Source organism: Salvelinus alpinus, chromosome 11, assembly GCF_045679555.1.
Source record: "Salvelinus alpinus chromosome 11, SLU_Salpinus.1, whole genome shotgun sequence".
In the NCBI taxonomy this organism is placed as follows: domain Eukaryota; kingdom Metazoa; phylum Chordata; class Actinopteri; order Salmoniformes; family Salmonidae; genus Salvelinus; species Salvelinus alpinus.
Genome location: NC_092096.1, coordinates 29,824,800 through 29,836,829, shown reverse-complemented (window position 1 = coordinate 29,836,829; position 12,030 = coordinate 29,824,800). Strand labels below are relative to the sequence as shown.

The 12,030-nt window shown below is 44.4% G+C and overlaps 1 protein-coding gene across 1 annotated transcript in view; it reads right to left on the bottom strand.

Annotated features, from left to right (window-relative positions):
* Window positions 1–527: 527 nt before the first annotated feature.
* The window catches only part of LOC139533907 (semaphorin-3C-like), a 49,621-nt gene continuing 38,118 nt past the window's right edge, over window positions 528–12,030 (bottom strand). The window contains exons 11-18 of the mRNA XM_071332389.1: window positions 10,440–10,584; window positions 9,944–10,166; window positions 8,277–8,365; window positions 7,595–7,636; window positions 7,207–7,364; window positions 5,170–5,237; window positions 4,216–4,346; window positions 528–3,073 (exon numbers count right to left, since the gene is read on the bottom strand). Of these exons, the coding sequence (XP_071188490.1) occupies window positions 2,639–3,073; window positions 4,216–4,346; window positions 5,170–5,237; window positions 7,207–7,364; window positions 7,595–7,636; window positions 8,277–8,365; window positions 9,944–10,166; window positions 10,440–10,584 (1,291 nt within the window). The 3' untranslated portion in view covers window positions 528–2,638. The remainder of the gene's footprint in view (window positions 3,074–4,215; window positions 4,347–5,169; window positions 5,238–7,206; window positions 7,365–7,594; window positions 7,637–8,276; window positions 8,366–9,943; window positions 10,167–10,439; window positions 10,585–12,030) is intronic.

The window sequence follows — 12,030 nt, the reverse complement described above, 5'->3', positions numbered from 1 at the left end:
CTAGGAAACTTACATTTGACTTGCTAACTGGTTGTAGTTAATATACACATGCCGCGTTCAACCAGTTAGCAAGATGGACATTTCAGATTTCCCACTAGCACATGAACACGGCAAATATCTAATAGCCAATAGAACAGTAATGTGATTGTTTTCATTCATCATACAATTTCAGTGGAGGCTGCTGAGGGGAAGATTGCTCATAATAATGGCTGGAATGGAGTAAATGGAATGGCATCAAACACATGGAAACCATGTGTATGCTATATTTGATACCATTCCACCTATTCCACTCCAGCCATTACCATAAGCCTGTCCTCCCCAATTAAGGTGCCAACAACCTGATATGAATTTCCTACGTTCAATAAATCGATGTAATTCCTAAGCGTGACTGTGAACGGTGAAAGTGTATCACATCTGAAGAGATAAGTGAAATATGGGGACTTACTGCTCATTGGAATGATCCTGCTGTTCCTCTCCTGTCAGATTCATCTATGACTACTTACAACCAAAATGTATGAAATTCAAAGTACTTTCTAAATGCATTTATTCAGGCTGTCATGACGTTAATAAATAGAAATACACCAGTTTTATGATAACATGGAAATGACATTGAACATCACTATGACGACACTTTGTTAAAAGTTTGAATTGATCAAAACTTAAACGAGTCGTCAGTCTAGAGATTTATGTTAAGGAAAAGCCAGACCTTTAAAAAATATTTTGTCAAAATGAAAATATATCTCTACGATTTGCAGATACGGTCGAGAATATTTGATGAGATGTGTTAAATTATATACACTAGGGTCACATTCAAAAGCGCAGATCCACAAAAACTGGACACAATGACATAAGTTATGATGAAAATATAGAATGAAAAACACTCTGTACACATACCAACCATGAATATATCTACACAGACTATACTTCTGAGACAAACAGGAAAGAGCTATTCACACTTTATAAAACAGAGAGTGCCAATCTGACCATCGCACAAACTGTGAATTAAATGCATTATTCAAAATGATTAGAATGATATTCAAGTTAAATGTTCATCATGATTATTTTTGATCGTGCATGTCTGTCTTGCTGTACGTGAAATTAAAACTCAGTAAGGAGATTAAATATATCTCATCAAATCATGGATCAAGAAAATGCAAACCCCAAAATCAGGAGTGTATGTACCTGAATACAAAAGCTAGGATGTGCGTGACTGCTATACTCCATCGGTATAAAACCAATCCTGCGATGTATTGCAAATAGCCACAAAGTTTAGATGGATTTTATATACATTAACATCCTTATGTGCTGATAACACAGTATCATACACTATCGAAGAGATACTTGTACAGTATGGCACAATGTCCCGTACCATTTAAGAACATACATGTTCCAAGTAACGTGAATAAATACAGGAAAGAAGACTGAATGTAAGGATGCTGTGACCTAACATTTTACATGACCTTTGTCCTATTAAACGTGATGTTTAGAAAATGACTGAGTAAGGATTGTGAACATGTAGGGTGGTCTTGCCAGTGTTCCTGTAATAAATTGAGCAGAACCCCTCCCAACGAAGGTTCTTTGCTCACACAGCGCTACATGTTCTAGTGTAACGGTACTGTCCATATGGTTGGCAGCTGAGCTGGAGGTGTACTTTGGCCTAGCCACTATGTTTTAATTTCCAAGGCTGGAATATTTTTTATTGGGACCACTTAGTATGGACAATATGCCCTTTGTATAGGCAGGGCTGCTATTTTATCTGGTGTTAGGAGGCATAGAGTTCCTCCATAGAGACAGAGCTACAACGTGAACATAGAAACGGGTCATACAATGAGAGATTTGTTTCTGATTTTGACGATAGCCCTGTCGTTTTGTCAAATGTAAAACTGTAATAGGTGGTAGTTGTAAACAGTGTTCATATGGATGAATATGAGTCAATGTACAGTTGCAGAGCAGAGTGTAAACAGCTAGGGTGCTCCCTATGAAACACTCCTCTTGGATATACAAATTAATATGCCAATGATTTCCCTACTCAATCACAATCTTCACCATCTGTAACTCCAGGTTTGTTATCCTTGGACCAGACATCCATCCATCCATACTAAGCCATTACATGCTGCCTGATGCATTTCCCCATGCTGTAAATGTCTACACTGCAATATACTACAATACTGCTATCAGACCATTGCCTACTGTATAGCGTGACTACAGTATATATGTGTGGCAAGTATTATCATAGAACTATGGGAGCAGCATTGAATGCAGTAAGTCATCCTGTGTATGTAGCCTACGACACCTGAACCCGATGCCTAAATCCACACATCTCCAAGTGTCCTGATCCAGGGTCAGGGCTTACACCTCTGTCTAATTGGCGAGTGTGATAGGATGTGAGGTGTGCATGTATATCACAGTCATCTGGTCACTGTACCTCATGCATATAAGACTACAGACAGCCCCAGGTAGGGTGAGTCCCACTCTCTCCTTGTAAACCTACAGTAGCTGGAGCTGGGGAAGTGTTCAGTTCAGGTCCATTGCCTCTGGGCAGGGTGGGAGCTCGGGGGTTGTGTGTGTGGCCAGGTGTGTGTGTTCATGTATACCCCCCCCCCCCTCCACAGCCCTATTAACCCCTTGTCTCCCCCAGTCAAACATCATCAGGCAGTTCCAGGTGGTTCCTGCGGTTGCGGCTCTTCCGGAGGTCTAGCAGGGGCTTGAGCTTGGCCATGTCTCCCCGGAGAGGAGGCCCTCCTTTCATCCCCTTCTGCTGCCTGGCCCCCTGCAGGCTCTGGAGCTGCTTTCTCTCCTTACAGTACTGCTGTATGGCCAGGCTCTCTGCAGGGCTGAAGGCTGAGAGCAGGGCCTTGGGGTGCAGGGTGCTGGCCCAGGCCCAGGGAGACTGCTGCTTGTCCATCAGCACTGACACCATGGCCTCACTCAGGACACGCAGGCGGAGCTTGGCCACGGTGCGCTTGAAGGTGTTCTCTGTGGCCAGGCAATAGTACAGGCCCTGGTCGGACAGCTGAACGGAGCGGATGAGCAGGCCGTGGTCAGTGGCAACCACACGGTCACCCAGCTTCACCTGGCAGGGGGAAAGAGAGGTGTCAGCAGAATGGTCTTAATTGTCCTATAGAATAACACATTATCCCACAGCATGATCTATAGTCAAGTAAATCGAGCAAAGACAAATCAACTTAAAGTGGCACTCCAGTCTCCTTTTCACCTCATTTAACACTGGATTTACTTAACGTAAGGCACATCTCAATAGGTGGTCTAGATATTTCATGACATAGCACAAGGAAGGGGGGAGGCTTTCCTCTTTTGTTCTCTATTGTTCCTCAAGCAATGGGGAGGCCCATGACATCACGACTTCCCATCAGCCATGAATGTCCTGCTCCTTGAAGTTTGCAGTTGTGTCTAAAAAACACAATTTAGCTGAAAACATACATTTTTTACCCTCTAGTGTGTCCTTTACTGTATGTATACTGCGGATATCGCTTTTCAACAGTAAAAGGTCAAACATCGCTGGAGGACGTCTTTAAACAGTTCACCTTGAGTACTCATTTTCATAGAATCTCTGATATAAATATTATGCATGAGCTATAAACAGCGAAATCTGTAAAAGATGTGAATCTTTATCAAAGAGCAGGTGCTCTCTTTGCACAGCCCCGTATCATTGCTCATGGCCTGATGGGCAGCAGGAAGTCTTAGAGGGTGTCAGTAATGTGAAATGTTTCCCCCGTTGAGAATAGACTCATTAGTTAGGTCCCATATCACATCTGATCTACAGTATATCACTACCTTGTTACACAGACAATAAATACTTTGCAACGTCATCCCCGAGGCGTGACGTGTTTGAAGTAATATCAGATCACTAACATGTCATCGCAATCAAAGGATTGTGTCGAATTCCTTGATCTAGTTCCAACTAGATCAAGGCATTCGACACAATCATTCGATTGTAATGACGTGTTTGATATTGTAATCGACCGTCAACAGCCTTTGTACTCAGTCCCGTGTGTTACTGACTGAGGAACAACGATACCTACTCAATCCTCCTTCACGTCATGGGATTACATTTTTGTCTAAAACGTCATTGATTTGCAAGAAACTGGAGTCGGAATTGAGCCAGCTCTGACGTTGAACACACAGAATGAATCATTCCATTTCTATGGTTCAACCCAGCTTCTCAATTGACTTTGACTCGGGAAGTTGTTGTCTGACCTCTTTCCTCCTGTCATTGTCTCTGTGGATGAGCCAGCGGACGGAGGCCTGAGGGGACTTAGGAAGACACTCTAGGAAGGTGGTGTTGTTCTTTACCCCATACTGGGTCATCTCCACCGCGTTCCTGTACGCTGAAACAAGGGTGTTTCACACACACGTCAACTCATTGACAGACATTAACCACACAACAGGATGATGTAGGTCCCAAGAGTCAGGATCAAAAGTTGACCTGAGGGTTAGTGACACCTGCAGTACAACCAAACCCTCCCAGTCACTAGTGGGCAAATCCTAACGTACCCTTAAGTCTAATTTTCAATTAGTCTCCTATTGACTTCAATGTACTAAAGAAATTTGACTCAAGTTAAGATTATCCCCCATGTATGCTTGTTTGTCAGATTGCATTCCCCCTGAGATGCACTTCATATCTGTATAGTAGAACAAGCTATGTTGACCTGGTCTTTAACTGACAGCATTGCCATCTGATGTTTATGTCCCAGCGAACTAGCTCATCCCCATGCTGGATGGATGACAGGGTATAGACTAATTAGCACCAATGACCATATGGTTTAGTCCCATGACATATGTTCATTTACACAGACTTATACTGGAATGTGGCACTATGAGGACCGTAGCGCCTCCCCTTGTTAGACCACTTGCCGACAGCTGATTGAGTGAATCATCTCTGTATAGTCTGTTTGCTTACGCACGCACGCACGCACGGACGCACGCACACACACACACACACACCTGAACTCAAATGACCCATAAACCAACCGAATCTGTGTTAGACTCTTTTAGAGTAAAATGAGTACAGCTGGGATAGACTAGCCACATAACAAATGAGTCGAGGAAATCAGATAAATGGATAAGCACACCAATGCCCGCTGTTGGCAAATTCAACAGAGCTGTGGGTTTCTCAGGCATTTGGTGCATGTTGGCTGGATGTTGTCATACCTTTCAGGTTGAATCCTCTGCACTGAGTCAGTGGGTTGCCATGGATGATGTCCTGTCTTCTGCTCCTTCTGTATAGAAACCATAACCATCCATAAATATTTCCAATGCCACAATACAGTACCATATATATATATATATATATACTATGTACTGTGAAGTGGCCTAACCGTTGAATCCTGTCAAATATATTGTATATCTAGTTTCATTGCCTACATAAACTAGTTGGAGAATAAATACCTTTCACAAAGCCCAGTAGCTTAGAAACATGGTTATACCAACCCTCCAGCCCATTATGAAAATCTCATAATATCAACAGTGAGGAAGGACCACTGAGCCAGACACAGCGGTGTGAGGAACATTTGACAGTGTTATTCCACCATATGGTTCAGTCGCATCCCATCCAACAGCTACAGGGAGAGAGCTTAAACAGCAGGCACATTTCCAGCAGGATTTCTGTGGAGTAAAGGGGCAGAGCCTCTGTTCGATAACCAAGCTATACTTGAACTGTGGTTGACTGAAATGGCAGCTGAGCAGCCGGTGAGGAGGGAAACCAGAGGGGGGACTGTTCAAAGTAGAACGGTATCACTCACTGTGCTACGGCTGTGTTATAGCTATGGTTGGATCAATTCAAGAACACATGGTGTATACACTGAGTATACCAAACACAGACAAGGAACAGGACAGGAACAGTGTCAGAACAGGGGGAACAGAACGACATGGCAACAATAATGCTGAAGCGGGGAACAACCTCTGGAACAGACAGATATAGGGGAGGGATAATGAATGCAGGTGATTGAGTCCAGTCGAGCCCAATGAACCGTTGATGCGTGTGACGAGGGAAACAGGTGTGTGTAATGATGGTGGCAGGAGTGTGTAGTGCTGGGCAGCCTGGCAACCTCGAGCGCCAGGGAGGGAGAGCGGGAGTAGGCGTGACAATTATTTATACACAGGAAACTGTTGAGCGTGGAAACCCCAGCAGCGTTGCAGTTCTTGACACAAACCGGTGCACCTGGCACCTACTACCATACCCCGTTCAAAGGCACTTAAATCTGTTGCCTTGTCCATTCACCCTCTGAATGGCACACATACACAATCCATGTCTCACTTGTCTCAAGGCTTAAAAATCCTTCTTGAACCTGTCTCCTCCCCTTCATCTACACTGATTGAAGTGGATTTAACAAGTGACATCAATAAGGGATCCTAGCCTTTACCCGGATTCACCTGGTCAGTTGGTCATGGAAAGAGCAGGTGTTCTTAATGTTTTCTATAGTGTATGTTATCATTCTGACCTGCAGATACATTGTATAACCAGCCTAATACATTGCCTTATACCAGTGTAATAAACTAGCTAAGTAATTACAGTAACAGGCTAGGACGTGCATGCAGGTCCCTCCTGCAGGCAGAGGAAGGTCGTTAGTGATTGGAGCCACCTGGGCTCAGGGTATAAACTGCTTCACTAATCACTTCTCTCTCTCTCTCTGCTCCTCCAGGTATGATCCTGTTTTGTTTGTTCCTTTGTAGTTTTGCATAGTTTTCACTCAGTCATATTCACACACACCGATTCACGCATCCATGCACTTTACATACACCCTACATTATGATACTTCCACACCTCATTCCTTTTTCTTAGTTTAAAGTTAAGTGTTTGGTTTATAATAAAGAACATTTTTAATTGGCCTATACCTGTTGTTCGTGTCTCCTCATTTTTGTCACAGGTTATGAGCCGGCTTGTGACAGTATGTATATCTTTGGGAAAACCAAACAAACAACTAAGAGCTGTATAATGACTTGTCTTTATTCCCAACTAAGTCCCCATGAATAACACCTAAGCTATGTGAAGTGTTGCCCTATACCGTAACCCTTAACAACCTGGGTCCTCAGCACCAATGTTTTACGGGTAAAAGCAGACTGCACCATAGAGTGGAATAACACTGTCAAATGTTAATTGTGCCGCTCGGTTTGCTTTAGAGTGGTCTTTTCTCACAGTTGGTGTTGTACTGTTGATGTTGACCCAAACCAGGGTCTGTAGTACCGTACCTCTTGCCAGTGGGGTAGAAGCGGGTGCAGCTCAGGCCGTCCCAGGCACAGTAGGGGTCTCTGGCCAGGCAGCAGTCGGCGCAGGCTGAGCCGTAGGCATGGCAACGGTGCAGAGACACTTGGGACACGCCGTGCTCTGAACTTACGTACAGCTGTTGCTGCAAGGCAAAACAGTTCAAATGTCAACCACACTGTTTGTTTTAATAAGTGGAAGAGTGACTTAACTAAGTTAAGCTCATGGACAATTATGGCTTATTAGCTGGCTTTCCGGCTGAGTCACAATTTTAATGCAGAAAATAAACTATTGCATTAGGCGATAGCAATGAGCTAATCAGAAGCATTTTGAAACAATATTGAGATACATTAAGCACTGCTTGTATATACTAACTTTTTTGGAAGATATTCTCAAGTTTGTCACTGGAGCTTGGTTCTGGGAAGAGAGAAACATGCCACAATGTCAATAATCTTATGTAACAAATGTTGTGACCCAATGTCATAAAAGTAATGGACCATAATAACTTTCTTATCTTATCATGTCATATTACATAAGACTGTAGGTGTGATTGAGCTAGTCCTTGTTGCACACCGGAAATCTTAGGAAATACATTTGGTCCTTTACATTCTGTGTAGGGATCTTTTTACCAACACTCAGGTTATCTAACATCCTATTGAATTCCACATCACCTTCCACCGCGCGGCACTAGTAGGAACACTATGTGAGATCTCTATGACATGTAAAACTACACTAGTGGGAGACCGGTGTCGTCCAGGTGCAGAGAGAGATTAAAGCTTGGCTGGGCCTTGATCACACGGATAACTTGCTTTGTTTATCAGGCTGAGATAAACCAGAGCGTGTGAGGGTTGGTATGGATGACTGGCATCGCCCTCTAATGTCAGTATGCTTCCCATCAGTCTTGTGTGGTGGTCTAGTGCCCGGGTCATCACTCTCCTGAATGCTCCTCCCTTAGTAGTACTGCGACCCTTTGTGAAAAAGCCAAAAGCTCCTATTCTGTCTGCATTTGAGAGAGAGACATTTGTCTGTCTGTGATTGAGAGAGAGAGAATTCAAACCTTAAACACTTCCAGCTCTTCTAGTATCAGATCCTGGTCCAGGGAGCGGTTTGTGGGGAGAGCGATGACCTTTTGCACTGTCCCTTTGTCTGAGGACACACACACACAGAGAGAGACATTTTAATTTGATTTATTAGGATCCCCATTAGCCAACACATAACGAAAAAGACATTACAGACAAAATAATTCACAATTGACATACTACATGTTATTGTTTTGAAATGTGTGTGTGTGCGCATCTATCAGTTCCATATACACGTCAGAGAATGGAGACAGTCGTTGGACAACCACTTCACAGGCACAAACCCCTACACACACACACACACACACACACACACACACACACACACACACACACACACACACACACACACACACACACACACACACACACACACACACACACACACACACACACACACACACACACACACACACACACACACACACACACACCAACCTCACCACAGACCCAACATTGACACATGTGGCTAGTAAAATTAGAATGGCTAGCAAAATAGAATGGCTAGCAAAATTAGAATGGCTAGCAAAATTAGAATGAAAAAGTAAATAAATACAGAGCTGGCTCTTCTCCTCACACATATTTGGGTTTGAATTTAACACGATTGCTGTGACCGGTATCCACAGTCAAGTCAGTTGTGGGTTTGTGAGCTTTAGAACCCACAGAGAGGAGAACGGACAAAGGCCACGGAAAGGGGCAGAACTATGTTTGTCCAGGAGTTAGCTAGGGAGAGAGAGGGAGGAGAGTTACAGCAAGATCTCCTGGAAATCACTGAAAAAAAACTCTGCACATCCCTGAAACAAAGCCCCCACTTCTCCGCCCTGCAGTCTGACATTACTGGCATGTCTTCAGGAATCTTGGAGGACTGGAAGGCTGATAAACATAAACAGCTGTGGGTGAGAGAAAGGAGAGAGGCTCCCTGGGTTGCAGGACGTACAGCCAGCTCCACACGCCCCTCTGTTGCTCAGACCTGTCCTCTTCCTCCTCTTCCTCCACCCAGTGGGCTGCATCGCCCTCCTGACCGTCTATTTGTCTCTCATGCAGCTCGTTATAGTGTAGTCTATTGTTCTATTCCCCGAAGAGCGAGACTGACTACTTATCTTGAGTTCATATCCCCTCTGTAATAGTTTGCTTATGAAACGCCTGCGTTATGGCATGAGAGAGCAGAGATGGATTAACGCAATATAGAATAAAATGGAATTAAGTGGGTTATGTATAATGAGGGCATTGTGGTGGCGCCACCCCCTGGTGACAGAGAGAACAGGTCGTTTAGGCTGTCATGCTGGGGCCTGGAGATCTATTAGCATCCGTAGCCAACATGGATGCTCCATCATGGACGATGTCACACTCTTTACTAAGCATCCCACTCATATAACCCACCGCATTAGTCAGAGCTCTTTAAAGTGTAACTCTGATGGTTATGGAACACAAGTGGCGAGACGAGGAATATGAGAATGTTAGTCTGAGGGCATCCTGAACAGGCATCCTGAACAGGCATCCTAAACAGCTACTTAGGTGCGGATGTAGGCGATGTACAGGCTTGACCCTGTGCTGCTCCCAGCCTGTGGTGTGTGTATGTTGTGTGGTGGGAATGGGTGCTAGTTGTCTCTAATAGATCAATAAGGATGTACCGTTGAGTACAAACCTGTGCCCAGGAAGAGGACCTGGTAGTGCCCGTCTGCGGCGGTCACCTGGTCCACAGCGATGGAGGTGTACTTGTAGTCAGCTTGCGTTCTGACCACCAGGGGCCTCCTGCCCACAGGGTAGATAGGGTTGAACATGACCGGGTGGTTCCTAACAAAAGTCACCACGTCGTCAGGGAACTCCTTGGTGCTCTGAATGTGAGGGGTGAAGGCTCCGCCTGGACACTGGAGGGAGGGAGAAAGAGGAGAGACGCTATAGAGGTGAATAAATCCCTACCACTCAACTCTGTGACAAAGGTACAGAAAGGGAAAGCCTACCCCTGACCCTGAACTCTGCTGTCCTCATCCTCATTGATTAATGTTTCTCTGACCTTGTTTCCTCAACCACACTGATAGACACAGTAGATACTGTGTAGGAGAACAACAAGGAACTGTACATTTGCATTGGAGAAATTGTCTTATTTTGAGTTCAATACAGATATTAGATCCTAAACTCACTGTTCCAGGCCGGGGGTAGGGGATCCGTCCCTGGTACGCCACCCACTGAAAGTTCGGCCCATCTCTGTGAGCGAACGGCCCGTTGAAGACTGTCAAGATGTCTGCCATGTTGTAGACACACACGGCCGAGCCCTTAAACACTGAGCTGTGGGAAACGACACACACACATTCCGGCGGTCAGTGTGATGTAGATAACTGACATCCCAGAATCCCCTAGATCCATCCAGTTAAACATCACAGTCCTTTAAACCCCGCTGTTCATAGGATATCCAAGCCATCAAATCCGGGTGAAGCTTACTGCCACCCCACTTCGTCCTACCCAACTTGCCCCATTCTTGCTCCATTCCCAGAAGGATATGATGTGGTTTGGACCAGAGCATAAAAACCACATGACCATCAGTAATACAGAGAGAGCCTTTGTTCAGCGAGGGAAACAGAGGAGAACGCCTGAAGGAGCAAAAGAAAGAAACACATTGTGCTGATAGGAATGACAACGTTGCATAGAGACTACAGACTGTGTTGGAGATTCATATATATATATATATATATATATATATATATATATATATATATATATATATATATATATATATATATATATATATATATATAAATAAGAGAGAGAGAGAGAGAGAGCAAGAGAGACAGAGAGAGCAAGCGAGAGAGAGAGCAAGCGAGAGAGAGCAAGCGAGAGACAGAGAGCAAGCGAGAGACAGAGAGCAAGCGAGAGACAGAGAGCGCGAGAGACAGAGAGCGCGAGAGACAGAGAGCACGAGAGACAGAGAGCACGAGAGACAGAGACAGAGAGCACGAGAGACAGAGACAGAGAGCACGAGAGACAGAGCGAAAGCAAGCGCGAGAGAGCGAGAGAGACAGAGAGCGCGAGAGACAGAGAGCGCGAGAGACAGAGAGCGAGAGAGATAGAGAGCGAGAGAGACAGAGAGCGAGAGAGACAGATAGTGAGAGAGCGAGAGAGAGCGAGAGCGAGAGATTGCTTGGAGACATGGAGACTACAAGCTGTTTGTGTTGGCTATAGAGAGAGGATGAGTCTCAAATGGCCGGGTTAAAAGATACAAGTGTTTCCTTAGGATTTATGGAAGGGTCATGGTACAAGGTTGAGTAACCCTGATCTAGATACTGCCCAATTAGCCTTGATGATTGAAGAAATCAGGGTTGTATTCATTAGTGCACACCATAGCAAAATGTTTTGCAATGTAAATAAAACATGTTTCTTATTGATAGTTCCCTTCCTGTTTCTGCGCATTTGCTTCCGTTTAGTTCCTAGTGAATACAAACCAGTGAGTACACATAACAGGCATCCATAGCCATCCTGCAAAAGCCCTGGATGATAAATAAAGTTATTGAACACATATAGTGTCTGAGTTACCATATACAGTAACAGTAGAACTCAGGAAACACCAGAGGTACTACATGGTGATACTCATACATAATGAACTTGCTGTCAACATTGCGAAAGGAAGCAGAGCTCACTAACTGCATTACTAGTACATTAGGAAAAGTGATCAATGAAATGCGAACAGTATGGTAAAGTTAAGTCAATGAGCCAAATACTGTAGTGGCAGAGGAGGCT